Source organism: Rousettus aegyptiacus, unplaced genomic scaffold (assembly GCF_014176215.1).
Source record: "Rousettus aegyptiacus isolate mRouAeg1 unplaced genomic scaffold, mRouAeg1.p scaffold_m13_p_10, whole genome shotgun sequence".
NCBI lineage: Eukaryota > Metazoa > Chordata > Mammalia > Chiroptera > Pteropodidae > Rousettus > Rousettus aegyptiacus.
In genome coordinates, this window is record NW_023416285.1 from 83,273,085 (window position 1) to 83,298,924 (window position 25,840).

Genomic DNA, 25,840 nt, shown 5'->3' on the forward strand with positions numbered 1-25,840 from the left:
ATTTTGAGTGTATATCAAGAGGGCGATATAAATAATAAGACCTGGACATGAGAAAACCTCATGGCAGAGGCAAATTCTCCCATGTTTTTCACTGAATTTTGAGTGTGGGTTATGATAGCAAGCTTAAACATCTGGGGCCAAGGTGTCACCCCAGGAGAGATTTCAGATGACTAAATTGAGTCCTCAGAGTCACATGGCAGCACAGAAGGGTGGTCACCACAGGCTGAGAGAGGCTGCAAGCTTCCACGGCAGGTGGAGAATTAAACATCGATTGCTCAGCACACGTTAATATCACAACAATGGCTCCATTCTCGTCATTTAGGTCTCCCGTCCGCAGAGACCTTCCCTCATCTCCCAGACTGAATCGGCTACCCCTGTCCCCAACCAATCACTCTCTATTCTGCTCAACCACGTGTATCTCTTTTGTTTTTAAGGTTTAGTCCATTTTAAAAAATGTTTCTACTCAGTTCAAATCATGGGAGGAAGAATGAATGGGACGTCTATCCAAAGAGGGTATTTGAAATTCATCTCAGTGTGTGGCGGGAACAGCTGTTTAGGTCATTGTAGAAGATGTCACACACTGAAATTCTTCAGATATTTGAGGCGCACCTACTACGTGCATGTTTAGAGGTAGATGGGGCTTAGGAAGGTAGAAGTGAAGATGAAAAAGGCAGAGTCCCTGCTGTGCTCTCTCTGCCTTTCCATTCAAACCTGGAAGGAACATCCTAGGAGTTCTTTACTTTTGTGTATTCTCTTTTCTAGTACTGTACCCTCCTGTTAGGTGGTCTCCAGTGGCTCTAGTTGCTATGGGTCTGTCGCCACCAACACCTGCCGAGTGCTACTCTGCTCTCTAGTTTCCTTCTTTCCTGCCTTATGTTGATTCTCCTTGGCCTTTCAGATGAAAACACTGTCTCTCTCTTTCTTTCTTTTCCTCCCTCCCATCCTCTCTTGTTCCTCCCTTCTTTCCTTTCTGTTAAATAGATGGAGTGCCCTTTCCTTCTGCATGAGAGATTACTTTGTTTCTTCTCAACTTTGCTTATTTTTCTGTTCATGGAAGACAGGATAGGTATCACCAGCCCCGGATTCTGGTTCTGGCTTTGTTTAAGCAGCACAAGAGCCTTGGACAAGTCACAGGGAGTCATTTTTATCTGTGAAATACAGGTGATCTATTTAGGTTTCTTCCAGTTCTAACATTTCAAAATGCCAAAATTGCCTGAAAGTGTTGTAAAACTTAATGAATAAATAAATGTTCTGTTGACAGAATATTTGCAAAGTGAAAGAAGCCACAGAAACGTATTGAGTCCCTGAAGTCTGTCCTTTAGTAAAAGAACTCCTACTCACCAACTGCTCATGTGAGTATACACATTTGCAGAAACATTTCTCGCAGTGGAAAGAAACCATTGAGAAGTTACTCATTCTAACCATTGACAAAAATCCTTTTCATCCTAAGAGGTTGATTGTAAAGGCTGAAAATCGAGGATTTAGGGGTGAATTGAGCATATTTATTATAGTGAAATAAGAAACTTATGTCACTTTTTTTTGGAAATAATTCGAAACTTAAATAAAAACTGAAATAGTACAAAGAACTCACATTTTCCCTTTACCCAAATTTACTAATTGCTAACATTTTACCACATTTGCTTTATCATTTCTTTCTCTACAGACATATTATTTCTAGTAATAACATTGTACTGAAGTAATTAAGTATTTTAAAAAGCTAAAAATGAAGAAAACTAAGTGGTAATATCCATGCAGTAAAAATCTGAACTCAATGTGAAGTAAAATTCACGATTTGAAATCTTTCTTCCTGTTTCTATTCATAGCTGATCCCAGTGATCCTGTTGGTCTGTGGGGATACTGATCATCCCTCACCTGAGATGACATGGGTCATTGGTTCAGAATTTGATAAGTGACAATGGGAAAGTATTTCGTATAATTCCTAATAAAACGTACATGTTTTATTTCACATATATTGAATGAACTTTGGAGGAATTTTAAATGGTGCTCCCTAGAGCAGCTTCTTTTTTCAGAACGAGTTATATAATGCATGTTAAGATGAAAATTCTAATTTTGTGTATAGACCTACTCTCAAAAACTCTCTAAAAGCCATAAAGGAGTTTACAAATTTATATTCCTTTGACAGGTATGGCTTAAGAGGCATTTTAGTTAGGAATTCAGAAATGTAATTCTCCACATACCAATATCTCTTTCATGTCATGTTTAAATCCTTACCAAAAAAAAAAATTTATTTCAGTTTGTCAATAGAATGCTCTAACCTCACATATAGAAAACTCCAGTGATTGTATGGATCTATGCTCCTACTTGTATACCTCATGGAAAAGTATTATTTATCACAATTAAAAGATTTTTAAAAAATGTTATCAGATTATCAAATGAGCACCTCAAATTCCCACATCGCATTCAGGGTGCTGATCCCAGTTCAGTGATGACAGAGAAACAGACTGTGCAGTGAGGGACGAGGGGAGGGGTACAGGGGAGGGCGACATGTCCCCAGCCAGGGGCTGCCCCACACGTATCTAAGCATTTGGTTAACTACTTCCATGGTCTCCCAGTATGTGAGAAGCTTAAGCAACATTTGTGTGTGATCTCGAACAGTAACCCAAGTCTTGGCCAAGTGGTTAGAAGGAAGGATTTGTTGCATCAACGGTTTCTTAAATGTATGGCTATTTTAATGCTTAAAGAAAATGCCTATGAAAATAAAAATAGCCTCTATCAGTTGAAAGCTAACGTAAGACAAAAGCTACCCCCAGAGCACACATATGGCTCAACAGGGAAGAAAGTTGGATATAAAATAAAAATTCACACTTTGCAAGCAAAACAATTTGAAGACATTTATAAGGGGTTTATTCTGAATCATCCACATATATTTTTTATTCCATGACTGATTCTTTTTACTTTATGAAGTAGAAAAGTTAAAAATATAGATATTACATACTTGAATGAATCTTTGTTATTTTTAACTGCCACAGCTTATGTGTTGGAGCCCACATTAAAAACTCTCATATGCTTTAATATTTAAGATATGAACAGCTGGGGATGAAAGTCATACACATCACTTTCCACAGGCGAAGCCAGAGCCATAATCACAGTTATTGTTTCCATTACATGCTGTAAATAGTTTCCTGCCCATAAAATGACTTCTGACTTTTAATTCTAAACTCATGGGTACATATAGACATAATATTTGTAACGGCTTATCCCTGTATACATAGAAATATTGATAGCTCACTTTAAAAGTGAACTTTACTTCAGTTAATAGCCACAAAGATGAGCTGCACTAATGAGTAAGAAAGTTTATCCTAGGTATAAATAGGCATATAAGGAATCAGAGTGCATCTTCAGGATTCTAGAACAATGCTTTGTATTATCATCAAGGCCCTAAAGAACAATGGCATTTGTTCCAATTCAAATCATGCCCATGGGTGACTTCAATGGTTGGTGTGCATTCCCCCTGATCTGAAACCTAAACTTGTAGGGAACAAGGTCCATTTTTTTTTAGTATGTTCTATATAGTAATTGTACCACAGTGCAAAATTAAAACACAGGGAAAAAACCACCACTACAGCACCAGCATGATTCAAATTTGAAGAAAATGTCAAGCTTTTTATCACATTTAATTACAGTTGAGCTCTCTTATACATGGAAGGAAACCAGAAAATGAAAAAAAGCACCCCCTTTCCCAAATCTTGGCTAGATAATTATTGTGGAGATTCAGTATTGTGGGATTTAGCTGAAAGATGCCTCTTTTATTGGAAATAGGACAACTTGTTTGCTGTCCTTTGAGCTGCTAACTAAACACTTCTTGAAAAATATGAAAGTAAATAATCAAAATTACTCTACATGAATGTAACGGGGAAGGCTGGAATAGGAATACTTTATTTGTGGAGTGAATAATATTCAGAGAAAAATTACATACTTTTTCAGTTGCAACTCATTTAGAAGAGTTTAAGTTTGTTATTTTAAAAGATTGCAACTATACTCCTCATTGACCTAGAGTATCATCTAATGTTCAAACAATGGTTTTCAGATACAAATTATCACTTTAAATTTTATTAAATTCAGTATATATAAAACGGTTGTTCTAGTGCTGGAAAAGTACGCAAGTTTCAAATATTATGAAATATCAAACACCAGAAAAATTTCAGGAACTATATACACAGTAGAAAACGATGCTACCACAGACCAGCTGTCTTAGATATTCTAAATATCTAGATAATAAGGAGAAAAAAAGGACACGAGTTCTGGATGTTCTCAGTTGGGTGTTGAGATTCTGAGGAATACAAGTTATATCCCTATAAAAACAGGCGATAAGGAGAAAGGAGGCAGAGCTGCTGGCAAGTTGAAAACGGATTTAAATCCCAAATTTAAAAACACGTTCAAAGTAATGATAAGCTAGAGGCAACCATTCCAAGAAACATGAAACTATCTACCCAGCAAACTGTGGATTAGGTCACTGTCATAAACTCACTACAAATGTTTTTCTGTCGTCTACGATCATTGTTTTAATGGAAAGCAACAGGAAAATGCCATTCAAAATACCTTCATGAAACCAGCTGTGCTGGAATGTCCCAGTGTAAACTATATGTAAACTGAGCTTCAGGTGAATAAGGAAACTCTTTCAGCAATCTGTATTTTTGTAGAACTGTCAATAAAGATGTTTGTTGGTTTTAGTGGGACCAGAAGTTGTTTCATTAGTGAAGGTGCTGCCTCAGCTTGTGTCTTGCCCAGATGGGCCAAACCATTTGTATGTCCGTGAAAGGAAGAACAGTATGTCTTACTGATAAGAAACAATGGCATTATTAAACAAAGGAGCTCTATGTGAGGTCAAACCTGTGATTATATTTGGCCAAAGAAAGTGTGATCATGACTTTAATCAATGATTTGGCTTGCTAGCTGTTTCACATTTATATAAATTAGTGTAAGTGTTCTCTGGTTTTCTGTTTGTGTAATACATACAGCCACAGGTAGCATTTATCAGTTACATTTCTTGCCTTTGCAGGGAAGTGACAGTTAAAAGAATACCAAAAAACAAATGTGCACCCCCATGTTAAAATCAAGAGAATCACTACTAATCCTGTATCTACCAGATCATACATTCATCCCTGATACTTGGGCCTTAATATTATAAAGCAAGGGTTCTTGTGTTGTTACCTTAGGAAGGCTCTTGAAAGGATTGGGAATGTTCTTAATTCTTCAAAGTGCTTTGTATAATCCTGGATCCTAGTTAAATTTTTAATCTTTTGGGGTGGGGACAATTTTGAGTTGTTTTGTCTTAAAAGCCTCTCAAGGATATTTTAAAAAGGGCCTTAGAGAACAGTTTCACTTGTAGCAAACCCAAAGACAAAAGAATTAGGAGTATTAGAATCGTAGATGAAATGCAAGACTATCACTCAAAGTGAATTGCAAACTGTAACATTCTGTAAAAAGCGAAAAGCATGTAATTATTGAGAGAAAGTTCGGTATATTGTTTTAAAGGCTAATTCCAATAACACTAGGTTCTCACCTCAACGCTCGGAAGAGAAAAATAACAGAGGTATACCAACAGAAGCTGTTAAATAACCAGATGGGAAATACAGGAAAATGTACCTGGTTCCATGAAGCAAGTAATGCTAATAAATCCCTATCGAAAAGTCCAAATCCCAAAAATTTACTTGTTTCAGTGTCCGGCTAGAATGGATTCTGTGAGCACTATGAGGTATTTAAGCAAGATGATCTTAATTTAATAAATATTTATTGAGCACTTGCTGTATGCCAGGCTCTGAAGATAAAATAAAAAATTAAGGTCAATCTTTGACCTCAGGGTAATTATATCCTAGTGAGAAAGGCAAAAATGTAAACCAGATTGCACTGTCAAATATATTCATGGGAGCACAGAGGAGAGAGATGAACAAGTATTGTTGATTTTATGGATTTCAGTAATGAGAAATGAAATACAACATTTTTGGTTTGAGAAAGTAGATGGAGAGGTCATTCACTGAGAAAGAATACAGTGAGAGAGAGAGAGATGATATGTTCAATTCTTGATAAAGTTCTGGAAGCTGTCCTAAGTGGAGGCCAGGAGTTCAGACAGATGGGTGGGTTGAAGATGGGGACTTGAACATCACTTGCTTGGCGAGGATGGCTGAAATAACAGAAAGAGATCATCTCTCCTGGTGAGTATGAAAAGATGGTCAAAGATAAAACTCTTTTGGGGAGCTAGTATTTAGGCCAGTAATTCTCGACACTGGCTACACACTGGATTAAACTGGGAAGCTTAAAAAATATTAGTGCCTGGGTCTCATCTCAAGAGATCTGATTTAATTGGTCTGGGGCAGGGTCTGGGCACTGGAATTTTACAAAGATCCCCAAGAGATTCTAAAATGCATTCAGGGTTGAGAACCTGTTGGTTTAGGGGGTGGCGCAGGAAGAGTAAAGGAAGAAACCATCAAAGAGGAAGCTAAACAGAAAGATGGGTATAGGGAGGCAAAAGGAGGGGTTTTCCCAAAACGGAAATGTGTTAACAGGGTTGAAAATTACAGAAAGGCTAATAGTGTGGTGACTAAAACGGTTCTGATACTAATGACAGATGAGATGAGGAAGCGTAGCTCCAGCGGAGTGGGGAGGTCAGAGCCAGATGCCGTGGACTCATTGTACCTGGTGGGGAAGATATCAGTGCAATGCAATGAATATTGGGAATATGCTTTCAAGGAGCTTGGCCATGAAGGGAGAGAGAGGACCACGGCTACAGAGACAAGCCAGATGGAGAAGGGCTTTTATTTGGAAAGACTTTAAAGAGATTTTATCATATCATAATAGTAGGCTAAGGGATGGCACTAATGAAGAGGCCTGGAAAAGGGGACAAAAATGTGTGGAGGGAGAGAGAGAGACATAAATATTCAAAAGAACAAAATCCTGTGGTAGATACAAGCTGGGAAAACACAGATAAAATCTTAAATTTATGTCCTTTTTTTTTTTTTGGCCTAAGACACATAAAGATCTAAGCATTTTCTTTTGTGACCACTGTTTACAAAATGCAATTTCAAAGTTAATTCTCAATTAGCCTAAATATTTTAAATCAAAAAAAGTTCACATACCTCTAATTTATCTCAAATTTAAATAAAAACTCCAGTTGTAATCAGTAAACACAAAACAATTTACTGTTATTTAAAGGAGACAAATGACAGACATATTGACTATGACTATTTCTTTTAGACTTGATAAAGTATTTTAAATAGTCTTAATACTACAGGTTTGCCAAATGCAATTCAAGTAAGTCCCTGATTTTTCTCTGAGGAAGAATATTTTTGAAGCTGAATCATAAATTACACATTGTACCCTGACAAAATTACCATTTCATGGCATTTGCATCAAACCCATTATCTTGTGTTGTTGCTTAGTTACTGGAATTCTGAAGTTTAACGCATTTTAGATGGATATTTAAATTTCAAATAGAATTTCAGCAATGCAGTCTACAGAAAGAGAAACAGTTGGATGCATCTGCTTACTTAAATTTCCAAAGGCAACTTCTTTCTTTGCAAGGGCTCGGGCTTGCTAAGTTTTGGAGAAGGGTACAATCAACATCACATATAAACACACACTTAATTCATATTAGTTTTTTGGTCCGTTTTTGTTTTTACTATGGGAGTAGAACAAAAAAAAAAAATCCCTTTTTGTCTTTGTTAAATGTTTAAGGCTTTAAACCTATGATTTAGGTCCTGTTTCATTAGTATAATTCTGTATATAACATACACATGCATGCATCTTTATAGTATATAGACTTACCTGTTCCCATGCAAACACATGTTGATTGAAATAATACTGAATTTGTTCATTTGCAATGTTAATACACAGCTGCTCAAAGGAATTTTTTTTGAAATTTTCAAAGCCAAATATATCCAGAATGCCAATGCTCAGTTCATCACCATTCCCACTGGAAAATCAGAGAGGCATTATTTTGGAGTCCTGTTTCCTTCCTTCCTTTTTAATATGGAACACTTCACGAATTTGCGTGTCATCCTTGTGCAGGGGCTATGCTAATCTTCTCTGTATTGTTCCAATTTCAGTATATGCGCTGCTGAAGTGAGTACCCTAATTATTTTCTTAAGAGGTAATGTAAAGCAAGGCATCTCAGAAAACATGTTTTGATTTAGCTAAGAAACTACTAAGCATACCCACTTAAGAGTGAAAGTTTTAATTTAAAAAGTTTCCCTTTGTAGAACATAAACAAATTATGGAGCATCGATTTTAATATGTAGATGGCCAATATTTTTTTTGCACTACAGAAACCATTCCTATACTATCTTATATACTTGAACAAAAGAAACTTCTTTCCTATGGATTTATGAGACGATCACAGCTCTGAGTGATTGATTATTCATAAGGAAAACCTGACTAAGCACTCAGAATGCAGTAAAAATATGTTCAATAAAAATCATATCAGAAAAGCATAAAGTCTGTCAAAGAGTATATTTAGTCTTTAATTTTAGGACAACAATCATAACATCTTGCTAAAAATATTTTAATTATTTTTAAGAATCCTTATTTATTATTGGGTCATTGACTCATAATTTTTTAATATAGAATAAATAGTAACCTGAAGAAAGTTACAAATATATGTAGATTGAGTTTATAATTAAATACTTTAAAATACAATTAAATATTATTTTATAATTACATACTCCAAATGCATTCCTTCCTGCTCCTCCAGAATGGTTACTGCAGTTCACTGAAGGTTAGATACTTGGCCCAAAAGTTTGTCCTTCCCCCAAGGAATGCATACATTGCCAAGTTCTTTTCATGTGAATTTAAAAAGGAAAGTACAAACATTTCTCTTGGTGTTTACTATTTACATAACTACTGTACTCTTAGTGTTGCGTGAGGCAGTGATTTGTGAATGACAGCCAGCAACTGCATGCTGGGAACTGAAGAAGGATGCTCTCCATAGGAGGAATTGACTGAATTTAGAACACAGAGATACAGAACACTTTGAATATGTGACGGGACTGATAAAAGGAAAGCTATCCTATTGAAAGTTCCTCTTTTGAGTAGCAAGTTTAATTTTATGTGGTTATACGAGGCAAAGTGTTTAAGTTAACATTTATGCTGTTTCAATCAATATGATTATTCTTTTAGCATCTATTTATCCCAAGGGTCTCATGGAGATAAATATTCAACTTGTATAATAATATGTTTAGAGGAGAACCTAAGAGATGATCTAGCTCAGGGATTTTCAAACTAGGATCTGTTAACGGCCTTTGATGGTCTGACATCACAATCATGTGCAATATTTTGGTGGATATGTGTCAATACATATATTTTTTTAAATTTTGCAGTGAAGGACATAATTTTCAAGAGGTTCTTAAAAGGCTCCAAGATACCTACCAACAATTAAGACCACTGACTTGTCATTCCATGCCCTCATTTAATAGCTAATGAGGAAGAGACATAAGAGAAATGTGGGAACTTGCCCAGGATCATGCAGCCAGTTGGTGGCAAAGCCTGACACAGAAGCTGGGCTCTCCACAATCTTAGTGTAAATCTGGAACAGTTTGAACTAAATGATTACAATGGCCTCTTTTTAATTTTTTAAACTTTCTGTCAAAAAATTTAGAAGTCTAAGATTTGGATAGTTTTCACTAGTGTATGGGAAGGAAAGTCATCATGTGGCAGGTTGGCTATAGAGGCATTTTCAAAAGATCACCTATTTAGAAGTCATACTCTTCTAGGTATCATTTGGTGCCAAACATGCAGATGATAACTAATAAAATGAGGCAAATTTCTGAATAGCAAGCTTACATTCTGTGGAATATACAGAAATTAAAAATTTTTTGAATTTTTTCATTTTCATCTGAAAGCTTGGCATCATATAGATAGATGGCCACACATGAACATACAAACTATTTCACCATTAAATTTTAATATGCAAATTAGATTGTGATTGCCAGATCCAGTCAGATGGCATAGTTGTTATGAGGTAAAGAAGCACTTTCGAGTGAATAATTTTGACTGAATAATAATATGGTGTGGTGTGTATTTTGGTGGAAAAATAACAATGACTTGCGTGCCTGAAATGTGTATAAAATGGTCTTTTATGTTTAGTAAGCAAGTATGAATGAGGTGATCTAAAGTTAGATGTCCATCTTTTTTTTAATATACAAATATCTAAAGATTGCATAACTATGGCATAGCAAAACTTCATATGTAAATGTAAGGACTTAAATCTATGTGCAATCCTTGGCATCTTATTTCTAAGATGAGGTACCAGGCAGGCATAGAGTTATGTTCAGATAACACCATTCTTCACATCTTGAATCTTCCATTTACTAGTTATTTGGAGCATTTATGAACCAAATTTCAGTGGAGGCCAGAATACCCACCTTTACGGTATTATAGTAAGAGCTAAAGTATAAGGAAAAGCTTTCCTTTGCCTTCAAGATTTAATTTAAACTCTCAAAACAAAAAATAAAACTGCCAAATTGATATTTTATACAAGTATAAAATGGTATATACATCACAGTACACCTTCTAATTAAACGACATAGATTGATAGTAAGAAGTCACCTTAAAAATTCACTTTCTATTATGTCTATTTATGTTGCTATAGTTTTTATGTTCCAGCAATTAAAAAAACTTATAGCTACACCACTTATAGAAGTGGTACTATTAGGAAATAAAGTAGATCTACTAAAATATAACTTTGATAAATTAAATGATACCAATTAGAAACATCCTCAAAATGATTCAAAGGGGGGGGAGGTTGATAAGAGTAAAGGGGGTCAAAATATGGTGACAGAAGGAAATTTAACTTTGGGTGGTGAACATGTAACTCAATATACATATGACGTATTATTGAATTGTACACTTAAAACCTATATAATTTTATTAACTGGTCACCCCAATAAATTTAACTTAAAAAAAATAAAATAGATTGACATCATCTGACATTTGGGAAAAAAGTGTTTCTATAAAAATTTTTACCTTGGTGATGTGTCATGCTTCAACAAGCTGTTAATGCGATTGACTATCCAGCTAAAGAGACGGCCATATAAAGTTTTAGCCATAGCATCTCTGACATCAGTAGCTTTTTCTACAGTATTGGGTTGTATAATGGTTTCTCCTCTAGTGACCACACAGTGGGATGTGAGAGCTTCTTGTAGCTCATCTGCCTGAATGCAAAGCAAAGAAGCAGCTAAAAAAGAAACAGATCTGTTGTTAGAAGATATTATGGCAGTGAAGTAACTTCCCAGAGAATAAAAATGTCTTAACTGACCTTCTTCAAACACCATGAAATCAATATGTGAATATCTTATAAAAATAAGTCATTGTTCAATAATCTTGATCATTTGTCACTATTTATCTCTACTGGTCAAATGTGGGCTGCTATAACATATAGTATGGCCCAAAGCAAAGTGGCTGACCGTGAAACGTCTATACACGTGAGTGGTTGTTATGGGATGCCAACATGATTTCACTGAATTATGTTAAGTAGTTTAAGACATAGTGAATAGACAGCATAATTTGGATACCATTACTATATACACATTTTCAAAATGTAAAAGTTAATTGGAAGGTAACGTGGACTTTAGGGATATACCCAAATGAATGTATTTTATGTACCTTCTGCCATGTAAAAGAACTCAAAAAGACATTCATATTTAACCCAAAGAACATAAACCTATCCTGACATTCATATACCTTTTACCATACTCTCTTCGAGTTACATATTTTTTTGCTAAATTTTGTTAGAACTTGATGCCCAAACAAACTTTATTTAGTCTTTAATGATAATTATTCATCATGGGGAATTTAAAATTAATAATACTTAATCTCAGTGAACAACATTCATTTTTAAATATAATAAACATTAATAACTCAAACTATTACATGACAGATAGACTAAGTTTTCAAATCGATTGTTCTTTTAAAATATTTTGAACATGTTGAATTTACTTTTAGCATTTGGAACAAAGCAGTTACAGGTTTTGTGGCTAAGACTGTTGGGCCTTATGTAAACAAAATATTTTGTTCATATTGTAGCAGTAACACAGGCTCATAGCAAAAATCTCACCTTTGAAGTCAACATTTCTTTCTTTCTAGCTGTTGTATTGCCATTATTTTGCACATATGTATTTATCTTAATATAATATATTAAGCATTTCCGATTCTGTTGAATATTATTTATAAATATAATTTTAAATTGCTGCATAACATTTTGATATATCAATAATTCTTAAATTGTTGGCTGTTCAGATTGTTTCCATATGTTCATGATTGTAAAGAATGCTGGGATAAATATTTTGGGCATGGATCTGCATTCTCATTTGTATTATTTTTTTAGCATAGATTTCCTAAATTCAGCATTTGGTTCAAAGTATATAAACATATTTAAGCCTTTGATAGTTAGCTGCTCTTCAAAAATTCTGAACCAATTACACTGCTACAATTGAAAGATCGATAATTTCAATGCAATTTAATGGATGCCAGGGATTATTATTTTTTAAAATGGCCAATTTAATAGGAAAAATGCCTCTTTCTTTCAATTTGTTTTTAATTGATTTCTAGGGAAGCTAAAGTTAAATACATTGTTTTTTTTTCATATTTTTTACTAGTGATTTGTGGTTCTTATTTTATAAACTGCCTTGTTTCATTGATGTGTTCATCTTTTCCTAATCAATTTATAAGAGTTCTTTATAGCTTAAAGAAAATAATGCTTTGATAAATAATGCTTTGCAAATATTGCTCATTTTTCATTTGCATCGGAATTGTTTTTCTTTTTTTTAGTATAAAAGAGTTTTAATTTTTATTAGTCAAATATTCATTTTAAAAATCATTTCCAATTTTGGTTTTCTGCACATAAAGTCTTTCAAGTCTTTTCTCACCTCAGAATTATATAAACACATCTCGCCTTATACTTTTATGACTTCTTTTGCATTTAAAGTGATTGTGGTTGGCATTCATTTTGGTATATGGTGTATAAGTATTCAAATGCCCCGCCCCCAGATGGTTAGCCAGTTGGCAGTCCCTACAACGTTGATTACCTAGTGATGTGCAATGACATTTCTGGTAATTCTACTTGATCTGGTTTTGAAGAGAGTCTCCCGCTGACTGGTGTGTCTATTTCTATCCCTCATCGTCCATTCATTTCACATATATTTATGGTCAACTACATGCCAGGCATTTTACCTGCGGATATATTGCTAAGTATGATACTTTGCAAAACAACATTTTCCCTTGATGGTCTTCTTTCAGAAGAAATGGAAAGCTAATCAAGAAATTTAAGTGGAAGATAGTGGGATGAGGAGAGGAAGGAGGAGGAGGAGAGGGGAAGCAGGGAGGGAGTGGCGGGACCAGGGGAGAAGAAGGAGAGGAGCAGAGAGAGGGAGAGGAAGAATGAGAGAACCCGTTAATGCACTCGTTAAGTGTTTTCTGATTGAGCTGTGGAAAATGGCCTGGAAAAGTTCAAGAATTGACATGGAATGACTAATTGGAAGGTCACTGAGAGATGATATTGTCTTGGATGAAATGGTGATGCAGATAAAGGGAAGTGGTCAGATTTGAAAGATATTTATGGGGTAGAATGAACAGAACTGGAGCCTGATTGAAACAATGTACTTGTAAAACCACCTAGAAAACGGCCTTGGTTTGGAGATAATTCCTTATAATTTTAATTACCAATGACTTTAATGTAAATTAGTACAATTTCTATTTTCCATGAGTGGTTATTCCAGAAAATGCTTTAATTAATTTTAAATATATTCATATTAATATTAGCTTTTCGTGGTCTATGTGACCATCTGCTTTACAGAAATAAGTTCTCAATCATCACAAGTATTATTTTTTAGTTTGGTTATTTCTAAGTATATTCATACCTACAACATGACTTTATTGCAATTCATTCTGTTGGTTGTTGATAATTGTAATTATGATCAGATGCTGAGATTTGAATCTTATCTTTGGAGTCTTCTGGTTATTCTTTCCACTTCTGATAATCTAATATCTTATGTGCCAATTAAGTTTTTTTTTTAATATATGAAAAATCAGGACAGGTTTCCAGGCACATGCCGATCATCACATGCTGACCTCAGACATTCATTCTGCAGCATTGCCAAGCTGGTTCCAGAGGCAGTGGGGTGGAAATAACCGGGACCTGGGACAGGTCCAGCCCAGGATGGGCTGGCATTTGGCCTGATGAAAACTACCCTAAAACATCTCATTCTGTTCCCGAGCAAGTATAAATTAGAAAAAATATACAAATAAAAATGTATATCATGCAATTATCTTTATGCAGTACAGACAGTGTGTTATTAGACTCTCAGAGTTCAGCTGTGAATGGAAGAAAACGGAACTCACAGTTCTCTAGCGCAGCACGATTGGGAATGTGGCTCTTGTCGGTCTGGAATTCAGTGGCCACGGAAGAAAACTCAATGTTTCCTACATTCAAGATGGCAGCAAGAATACTGTATATACTTCCGAGTTGCTGAAAGACAGCACAGAAATGTTAGCATCATTCTTCCATTGAGTAGAGCAGTGACTGTGGCCAGGAACAACCTGGGGGAGAATCCTTAGGCTCCAGAATAAGATGGTCATTCTGCAGGCTATGACGTCAGACTAAGGACTCAAGTAGGCAAGGTTCCAGAGAAGCAGGGGCTTACGATTTTATCTTTAGAGGTGAGCACGGCACCTGTTACCCAGGGAGTGCTAAAAATATTTTATGAATGCAAATATGAATACAAAGTAGAAATGAGGAGCTCCCCTCGGGGCAGCAGAAATATCTAACTCATTAGGCCACAGAGAAATCTCTCCATGTGAAACTTAACTTCAGAACTTAACGTGGTTGTTTCCATAGGTGTATCTTTCTTGAGGTCATCTTAAAAGAAAGGCTGTGCGTGTGGAGAAAGGATAGCTAAGGAAGAAAACTCAAAAAATCCCAGCACTAAAATCAAAAGACACGTGTGATTTAAGACAAGGCATGAGAACTTTGGACTAAAGCCTAGAGTTTACAGTAACTGCTTTTTTTTTTTTTTTAATCACAAAATTCTAAATGGTGCAGTGAGGAACAGGAAAATCTTGTATTGTCTTCTTATTTTGCTGCATTTATTTTAGCCCGGCACCTACACTTAACAAGAAAAATGATTATTTCACTCACTCCAACATTCTGAGTCAAGATAAATGCTGGAGATGAAAAATATCTTCAGGGATATTTATTCATTCATATATAACATGTCTGTTAAATAAATATATAAATATATTTGTTGAATTAATCCTCACCAGCATTGGGTCTCAGTGTTTTGAATCTTGCCCATTTAATAGGTGTGTAGTGGTACCTCACTGTTGTTATAGTGTCTTATGTAAAAAACAACATTTCTGCTTCTGAACCTTAAGATCCTGAAGATAAAGATTTGTGGCTGGTCCACAGGCCCTGTTTAATATCTAGCCCATTGCTTTCTCACGTTAGGCGATGACTCAAGGTCTGTGTAATGAATGAATAAGTATGCTTTTTATGGTAGATTATGAATATCATGGTGTCCAGGGAAAGTAGAATGAACATGTCATATTGTGGCTCGTTATAAAATATAGAATGTATCTGATTTACAAAACATAATATTCAAAATGTTTTTTTCATAGGTGACTTTGGGACATGAAGTATAATGCTATAACGCAAACATCTTCCTCCTTGATGGCTTTGTCAGCCTCAATGTGTAACTTGCTCAGAAGGTAAAATGCAACATTTCCTTAGTTGAGCCCGCCATAACTCACGATCTAACCAAAACAGTGCACTTTTGTAATACAAAGATAGGAAATAATACTATTGAATTATATTTTTTAAATGATAAACTAAATAGGCTCTATCCTTAAACAAATAGATATGTAATTTAAGACAAATAATAATACCTGAACATATTATAATATCAGACTGAAAATGACCCTGAAAATAAGAGTATGTCCCCATGGGCTTGAATTCTGACACTTGAGGAAAAGCAGTTTTTTAAGGAGAAAATGAAATAGATAGAGAGTTTTATATAGATTCTAAGGGAGATTCTGTGAACGTTCAAGTGCAATAGTAATTGGTGGCTCTGATCCTATTTCATGTTTAATTTAATTAAAAAATATTTTTTTCTTGATATGACTGTTACCAATATAATGAGTTTAAAACTATAGCCTTTGATTCTGGAGTTATAAAAAGAATGCAGAATTCAATCATAAGGTATGAGGATTGGTTGAATCCAAGGAAATAGTGAACGTATGGCTTATGGTTTCCCAATGATAACAGCGGAGAGAGCCCAGGTCTGAGAATATATTCAGATCTGTGGTTTGAATTAATCATACTGGGACAGCGTTTCTCAGTCGGGGACAACTTTGCCCTGAGGGGACATTTGGCAATGGCTGGAGAAATATTTGGTCATCACAAATGGGGTTGGGGTGTTACTGTCATCTAGTGGGTTGTGGCCAGAAATGTGGCTAAAGCTCCCACAATGCATAGGACAGCCCCCCACAACAAAGAATTATCCAGCTTCAGATGTACATAGTGCCAAGACTGAGAGACCCTGTCCTAGAGACGTGCAGGACCTAGGTCGCAGTCTTAAATTGTCTCTCTCGAAGATGGCTCTGTACTTTCAGTCTTAGCTCACAATCCTAGGAAAACATAAAAATAGAGGTACTGAAGTAAATCGAATCTACAGTATGGATCGTGGGTTGAATGTGTGCCACCCGAAATTCATGTGATAGTCCTCACTCCTTAGAATGTGACCTTATTTGGACACAGGATCATTGTTAATGTAATTAGTTAAGGTGAGGTCAAACTGGAGTAGGATAGGCCCCTAAATCCAGTAATGAATGATGTCCTTCTAAAAGAACATGTGAAGACACACACACACACACACGCATGCACGCACGCACGCATGCACACACACACATGTCAAGAAGAAGATGAAAATCAGGGTGATACATGCGCAATCCAAGGAACACCAGTAATGGCCAGGGAACCACCAGAAAACAGGAGAGAAGTGAGAAACAGATTCTCCCCACAGCTTTCAGAAGGATACAATCTTGCCTCTGACTTCTAGCCTCTGGGACCATGTGGGAATAAATTTCTGTTGTTTAAGCCACCCAATTTGTGGTACTTTGTTACGGCAGTTCTAGCAAACTAGTACAATATCAATTTTTTGTTGTTGTTAAATTTATGAATAAGACGTGTACTCTTGTGACAATCAACATGTTTATTCTTAAATGTTTAAAACCTTGAAGGTAATGTTAGACACAAAGCAAAAAATCTGATGATTACTCTTGTGACTTGAATCTAAATGCTTATCTGATAACACATATGATTCTTATTTGAAAAGCATAACATAATTTGAGTGCAAATCATATTCAAAGGTATAAGATAACTTGATTTATATTAATAATTTTAAATTATTAGATTTTCATGGCTAATAAGTCTAAGTGCTTAAGAAGATTTAGTTATATGATTAGAAAGTTTAGAAAGTGCTTACCAGTCCTTATAAGCCTGCATGTCAGTCAGTTGGAATATTTGAAACAGAGATGTACTAAATTTTTATATAGTTTCAAGTGTTTGAAGACATTTGTTTTTTCATTAAAAAATTTTTTTTTTTTTAGGTGAGGCAACTCTTGGTTGACCTCACAGATTGCAAGGACCTGGTCAGTTTACAATCCTTTATTTTTTATTTTTTACACTTACAGCACCTCATCTTCCTAGGTGGTCTCCTGTCCAAGTACTAACCAGGCCCAACCCTGCTTAGCTTCCAAGATTAGATGGGATTGGGCTTGTTTAGGGTGGCATGGCCATAGACTTGAAAGAATTTAATTCTGTCTGTTTAGGGCATTTTAAAACTATGTTTATGAGTTAAGTAAAGAAAGTTGACCGAAAGTTATTTCTATTCTTACACAAAGATTGATAGAGAAAGAAATTGAAAAAAAAAAAAAAAGGTGTAAAGAGAATGAGAAGCCAAGACACAGTCTAAGAGAAAATATTTGCAAAAGACACATCTGATCAAGAACTATTATCCAATATATATACACACACATATATATATACACATATATACAATATATGTACATATATATACACGTGTGTGTGTATACATATATATATATTTAATGAACTTTTAAAATTCAACAATTAAATGATTAAAAAGTGGGTCGAAGATCTTAACAGACACCTCACCAAAGAAGATATATAGATGGCAAAGAAGATTATGAATAGATGCTCCACAACATATGTCATCAGAGAGATGCAAATTTAAACCATAATGAGATACCACTACACACCTATTAGAATGGCCAAAATACCAAACACTGACAACACCAAATGCTGGCGAGGATGTGGAGCAACAAGCATTCTCATTTCCTGCTGGTGGAAATGTAACATAACACTGAGGTTACAGCCACACTGAAGACAGTTTGAGGATTTCTTACAAAACTAAACATTCTCTTATCATATGACGTAGCAATTGAGGTCCTTGGTATTTCCCCAAAGGAGATGAAAATTTATGTCCATACAAACACCTGTGCATAGATGTTTGTAGCAGCTTTATTCATAATTGCCAAAATTTGAAGCAACCAAGATGTCCTTTAGTAGGTGACTGGATAAACAAGCTGTGGTACATCTAGACGATGGAATATTATTTAGCACTAAAAAGATATATCAAGCTATGGAGTGACATGGAGGAAGCTTAAATACACATCACTAAGTGAAAGAAGCCAATCTGAAAAGGCTGCTTACTATGTGATCCCAATTACATAACGTTGTGGAAAAGGCGAAACTATGGAGACAGTAAAAAGATGAGTGGTTGGCAGGAGTTAGGCGGGAGGGAGGGATGAACAGGTGGCGCGTAGACGAATTTTAGGGCAGGGAAACCTCCCCGTGTGCGCTACTCCATGTGACGTTGTGACAGTGGATACATGCCATTAAACATCCGTCCGAAGCCAAACTAAGGGCAATACTGAGAGTGAGCCGTAAGGTAAATATGAACTTGGAGCGACAGTGATGTGTGGACGTAGGCTCATCGGGTATAACGAATGTACCCCTCTAGGGGCAGCAGTGTTGACAGTGGGGAAGGCTGTGTGTGTGACAGGGCGTGTATGGGAGCTGTTCCTTTCCAATCAATTTCGCCGTGAACTTAAAACTGCTCTTAAGAAGAAAAATTACAGGAAAAAAGATGTATAAGCAGAACTTAAAAGCTTAAGGAAAACACTGAGTACTTAGTTTGAAAATCATTAATATATTGAATTAATTATCAAAAATATGCCTCCTTTGAACATTAAAAACTAACAGGGGAACTGCCCATCGGGGTCATGTCTAGACTCATGAACCCGATCAACACACATGCTCAGCCTCTGGTACTGGGCTCCTCCTAACTCGTCTCTACCTCTGGTCTTGCCCCTCTCCAGACCCTCTTCCACACAGCTGTCACAGTGATTCTTCCAGCAAGCAAATCAGATCATCTTATGTCCCCAGCTAACATCCTTCAATGGCCCCTATTTCCTTGAAGATAAAGTTCCAGCTCCTTAGCAAGGCGTGAAGAGAAGGTGCTGCATCCTCTGGTGTACCCGCACCTTCATTTCCAGCTACTTTTCTCTCGCAGAGTTTTTCACTAGCCAAACTCCTTTAGGTGCCCCAAATTCCATATTATTTTCATACTTCAGTTCTAGTTCACACTGTTCTCCCTGCCCATTCTTTACGTACAATCTCTTCTTAGAAACTTTCAGTGATCAACCACCAGGACTTGATGTTTCTGTAACAGTCTCTGTTTCTCATCGTGAAATCGACTACATTTTATTGAAATTATGCTTAGTGTATGTCTCTGCCATCAGATTATAAACTTGTTGAAGACAGAGGCTGTGACAAATTCATATCTCTGATTCTTGGCACAGAGCCTGGTATACAGCTGGCACTCAATGAATGCTTATCAAACTGTTTCTATTGAGTTAGTCAAGTCACTGTAAAATTTCTCTCATTTTCAAGACAATCTTTTTATTTGTATTGAAATCTTGACTTTCTGCCTCACATTTTCTGCTTTTCTCAGAACTTTTTAGAAAATTCTAATTGTCCCCTTTTTTGGTCTCAGGCTTTGTATCCTGAGATAATAGTCAGATTTTATCAGAATAAGACTGTACTAAGCCCATTTGCTTTCTTCCAAAAGTCAATTATTAACTCCTTTAAGTGGTAGAAACTTGTCATTGACATTCTAGAATAGTAACTGATTTTATGCATTTTGAATCAAGCCAACGTACCAAATTATTATTTTTAAATTATCAAATGACTATAGTGGACTCCTATGCATTTCCCACCCTGAACAAAAACAATTTTTTAAAAATAAAATATTTCACAGAAATTCAACACTTTGTGTGATGCTTTGAAATACTTAAAAAGTTCTTTTGAAAATATTATTTGATCATAACTAAAGTTATAACTGATAATACAAAGAAACTGTACTGGATGGTGATTTTAGACTCTTATAAGAAATGTAAGTAAAATTAAAGCAAAAAACAAATCATTCTCATCTTAGACATAGGATATATGACTCTGCAGATAAACAAAAATTCCTCTCATGACATGGTAAAAAAATGCCTCTAAATGAGGTGAATCATAAAGCTGTAGCAGGAAATCATATGCTTTGAAAAGTTTGGAGTTTTTCATTTCCATTCTGTTTTATTTTTAGAGACTATCTGATTTTGATTTGCCTGTTAACTTGCCTGGATTGTATTAAATCACAAATGTACAAGTGAATAGTAAACTCTAGAAATATTTAAGAGGACACATACACAGTGAGTACTGTCAACACCAATCAGAAAAATCAGAGAATCTGTATTGGAGAGGGATCAAAAAGTGGGCTGCAGAAAATTGACGGGAGGAAGCTATGCTCGTAGGATGCGAGAATCATGCTAATTCACTTGAGATTGAAAGTTGCCTCTTTCCAACATGGAATCGAAGTAGCTAGTGAGAAAAGAACATATCTAAGAAAGCTAGTGGGAGAACATGAAAAATTCAGGTGTGGGATAAACAGGGAGTAAATACCCACTTGGTTTACTTGTAGTGACTCCAAACTAGGTCCATCTGCCCTGTTAATTTTGAGCCTCTGCTTTTAGAAAGGAGACCACCGTATCCTAGGAGAGTCAGAACCAGATTAAAAGTCTTCATGAAATATTTAGAAGTAATTGTGCTTCAGCTCCAGAGACAGAGGCTATATTTTCCTTTTTTTGTAAGGCATATGTTTGGGTGTTTAATAAAAAGAATATGTTATGTTTGGAGTATACTGTTTTAAATAAATGAGTCTTATTTGTCATTGGATGCTAGCTGCAAGACTGGTTTCATTTTACGTTACTAAACATTAGTTCACCAAGCAAGAGAAAGGAGTTGAGCCAAATAAAAGTGAAACATTACCTCTATTGAGTGGGGCTTAGAGGTAAATGAACCAATTAACAGTGATTCCCTGCTTCTAAGACAGCAACCTAAGAGAGGGGGGACAGGCAGAGAATTGGTAAGATCAGCTCTTTGATGACAAAAAGCAGGGAAAAGAAGTACAGAGAGGCCTGGCCCCTGGTCAGAACAGGATGCTTGCTTGGTGTACAGCATGTTTCGGTGTGAAGGACACATCGAGATCCATTACCCTCTCCTGTTTTCCCCTTGCCATGCAGCCAGCAAAGCCAGACCACAGTCCAAAGAAGCATCTGCCTCTAGAAACATTTATCTTACGACCGAGAATTGGAAAAAAGGGCGGATGCTCCTTTTTTCTTTATTCACTTCTCTCCTAAATAAACTGGATACCCTCTAGTCTCCAACGGTGCAAGCTGTGGGTGAGGACAGGGCTAGGGAGAAGCTTGAAGGGAGAGAGATGCGGCAGAAAGCAAGGAGCCAGATTTTAATTTTAATTTTGGCAGGGGGAAGTGAAGAAGATGCACCCAGAAGGGGCCATGCCCAGGAAAGGATTGGGATCGGGACAGAGTTAGGGTTAAATTAATTAGTATCATGTCATCCAGCCAGAACAGCAAATATTCTATTTTCACTCTTGATACAGCCGACCTAGGATTAATGTGCTGAAATATTCAAGGGATGATAAGATCTTGGTCCTCTGAGCCAGAATGAGAGCAAAAGGCCTGAGTGGTTACCTATGATGATACTTGGAACATCAGAATTAGAGCATAAGGATGAGATTATGTCTGGATCAGGGTGGCATGTGGAATCTCGTGGAGTTTCTCCTATAGTGTGTCTGAAATTTCTGGGTAGTGGTCATACGCCACCTGGAATATGGCTGGAATTCATGCCTTTTGGGTCAGTGATGCCCCTTCCCAGAGTTGAACCAATTACAAACATATTTATTTCACTAGCAATGAAAAATATTGATTTTATTAGGAAATGGATTAGGGTCACCTCTGACTCCAGATGTTACAGTTCAGGCCTCCTTCCCAACAAGTAGTAAGGTAAGGTTAACAGCACAGTGTTCACCATGATACGGTGTCCATTACTAAGACCTCATGGCATATGCAAGGTGTATGCCACTCTGCTCTTTACATGAGCTATCCACAGTAAGTTCTACAAGTTTACTAATCTCTCGATTGTCCAACTCCTATTCAGTCCTCACCATTTATCTCCCAACTCTTCAGCAAAGGCTGCTACTTATTGGTCAAGGAAGTTCTCCTGTCCTCATACATCAGTCCAGTCACCCTGACAACCTTTGCTGCCTTTTTTTTCCTTTTGTGAAGGCAAAATAGGGGAATGAGATTCACATACTGGTCACTGTAAGAAGCAGGAATCTCTCTTGCTAGGAAAAAGTTCTTCATAGTTATATATTACAGCTAAGAGCAGAGTCTGTAAGTTTCCTCCTAAACCTTCAGAAAGCATATCAAACAATGGATTCTTTGTTCCATGTGACAGCCTAAAAGCTATCTAATGCATCAACAGAGAGAAGGGCACTAATTATCTCCTTTCTGCCTAGAGACCATTGCGTTTCCTGATTGGAACTGCATTATAGTAGTTACAGTGTGGACCTGAAGTTGTAAGCCCAAGGACCAAGTCCGTGAATCTATGGAAAGAATGCATCATTAAACAATGAAGATGGTCAAGTTGGAGCTTCTATTTCTAAACCAAACAGTTATTCACTTCAGCCCAAGACTTTCTGTGAGTAGAGTATTTGACTAAGGATACATTCAAACTTGGCCTGCTTGGAGTCTATAGTTTGCCATTGCTTCCCTCTCATCCATGGAATTCACAGTGTTCTGGCAAAAACTGAGACCTCTGTGGGAAGTCATGGTCCCCAAAATTGTTTCTCCTCTTTGGCTGGTCCTGGATACAACCTGCCAAATCTCCCATGGCTCCTCAACCTCTCACCTGCCTCTCTCCACAACCAATTAATCCATTTAGAAACAGAGTAGCAATGTATATTCCTAACTCAAGGAGGAATTCTAAATTCTAGGGCTGTACAGCATCCAGGTAGGGAGTCTCCCTATCACATCTGAACACCTTTTGTTTACAGAGAAAGGCCACACTAGAAAGATTAACTCTAATAGATGAAATGTTTCCTGATGGATAAAGATTACCCTGATTTACCTAAATATTCCCCTATAGGTAGACTCTAATTTCAATTCAAAAGAAAAATCATTTAATTGTCTTCCTTTTCCAACCTCACCCAGTTGCTAGAGACCATACTTCGTTCCTCAGGGTCAAGGTCTTGAAAGTGTCCTCCACACGGGCCTGCAGCAAGATCACCCAAGGCGGAACCAAAAGCTTTTGAAGACGAGGCAATGCTGTAGAACTTAGTGGTAAGATCTTTTAGTTTCTTTTCGTATTTGGAGAAAAAGAACATTTCTCTATGCAAACTTTTCTCTATGCAAGAACATGTACATCTTTTAAAATATTACTTTCTGGCAAACAAATGAATCAATGAACTAAAGGTTATTACTGGCAGCCTTCCATTTTAAATGAGAGTCAACTCTACCTTGAAAACACACTACAAAATGATTAGATTGCATAATTTTGCTGCTCATAATTTAAACGATTTTTGTAAAGTTTCACCTATATTGGCATCTCTACATTTTAAAACCTGTAGACAAAATTTTCCAAATTTTTAGAGAAGAATGAAGTATTATTTTTAGCTCAAGCTCTTAGATCTGATAACCCAAGGAATCACAGTAAAGTTCTTAAACAGACACATTAACTGTTTAAAGCTGCAAGAGTGTCATCTATGAAAATGAAATTAAAATTCAACAAATTACACATTAGTTTCCTAAAAGAGTTCTTCTCTAAGCCCGACTCACATTCAGAGTGAAATATTCTTTATCACTGGATCAAATCAACACAGCAAACCATAAACTACTAAGAGCAGAGTCTGAAAGTTTCTTTAAAAGCCTTCAGGAGGCTTTTAAAACAAAATATTGTTATAAAAATTAAAAAATACAACCATTGGCACAGAAATAAATCTTTATGACGTGGGTCAATTCAGAGCCTTAAATGCCTTCATTATTAATAAGAAAAATGAAGAAATAGAGAAACCTAGTATTCTCTTTTTTTAAAAAAAAACAAGAAAATAAATGACAAAATTAATAAAAATATAAAAATAAAATGGAAATCAATAATACAGAAAATGAAAAATATTATAGGATGGATAAATATATCCATTATTTGTTGTTTGGGTTTTGTTTATAAGATTGAAAACCCCTTGTAAGATCAGTTAAAAATAAAAGAGAGCAAGACCAAAAAATATATAAGATTAGAACGTGAAAGGAAACGCAGCTGGAGTTACAGAATAAATTAAAAGCCTTATAAGAAAATTTATCAATCAAATCTATGGCATCAGATTTGACGATGATTTCTTAGCAAAATACAGACAAAAGAAAATAAAAATTTGAATAGGTAATTGTCAGAGAATAATCAAAGGTAATTAAAGACTCAATATCAAAAAGGCCCCTGGACAAGAGGCACACACAGCTAAGTTTTATCTTATCTTAATTCAAAGTTTTAAAAACCAGTGTTTCCCAGTCTTCTCTAATTGTGAGCATCATCTGGGGTGTGTATAAAAGGCACAGATAACTAGGTATCTTCCCTGGAAATTCTCATATAGCAGGACTGGTTAGGACTTAGCTATATTTGTCTAAATCCTTTATATCTTCAGAGACATTGGGAACTGATTCTAACTCTTATTTAAACTCTTATAGGCTGAAGGAAAAGAAGATTAAAAGGCTCACTGGCATAACTTCAATACTCAAATCTGATAAGGATATAAAAATAAAACTAAAACAATAAATAAATCTCATTGATAAATATAGGTGCAAAAATTCTAAATAAAACAGTAGGACACAGAATCCAAAAATGTGTCAAAAGAGAAATAAATACAGTTTAACTACACTAGGTTTATTCTGAAATGTAAGGATAGTATATATTAAGAAATCTATCAACATAATAAGAGATAGGAACAAATGGCTACAGAAAAACTTAATTATATTATTAGGTGATGAAAAGATATCTGATAAATTTCAGCAGGATTCTTAATAAAAACCTCAAGCAAAGTAGCAATAAAAAGAAATTATTTGCGATACATACTCTTTATCAGAAATAACAGCAAAACACTAAAACCATTTCACTTAAAATCAGAAATGAGACAGGGGGCAAACTATAATCATTATTTCTTAATACTGATTTAGACTCTAAATCTTAGATGCTCTAAAATCACAAAAGAAAAAGAAATGATTGACATAACACAGAACAAAAGGGTAAAACTATTCTTTTTGCTGATGACATGATTATATATTTAGAAAAGTCTACCAATGGAAGAAATATTTCATTTATAATAATACTTGAAACCATAACACAGTTAGAAAGAAATTTAAA

General features: G+C 35.7%; 1 protein-coding gene, 1 non-coding gene and 1 pseudogene across 5 annotated transcripts in view; all 3 read right to left on the minus strand.

Annotated features, from left to right (window-relative positions):
* The window catches only part of MYO3A (myosin IIIA), a 186,788-nt gene that overhangs the window by 61,150 nt on the left and 99,798 nt on the right, over positions 1–25,840 (minus strand). For all 4 annotated transcript variants that reach the window (XR_001594451.2, XM_016124960.2, XM_016124949.2 and 1 more), the window contains exons 17-19: positions 14,350–14,476; positions 10,978–11,188; positions 7,783–7,930 (exon numbers count right to left, since the gene is read on the minus strand). Coding sequence is in view for 3 of the 4 variants with exons in the window: in XM_016124960.2 (XP_015980446.2) it covers positions 7,783–7,930; positions 10,978–11,188; positions 14,350–14,476 (486 nt within the window). In the remaining variant the exon portion in view is untranslated. The remainder of the gene's footprint in view (positions 1–7,782; positions 7,931–10,977; positions 11,189–14,349; positions 14,477–25,840) is intronic.
* Positions 7,981–8,087, minus strand: LOC118608803. The gene has a single exon (XR_004953184.1). It is a non-coding gene; the product is annotated as a U6 spliceosomal RNA (small nuclear RNA).
* Positions 17,689–17,807, minus strand: LOC118609202 (annotated as a pseudogene).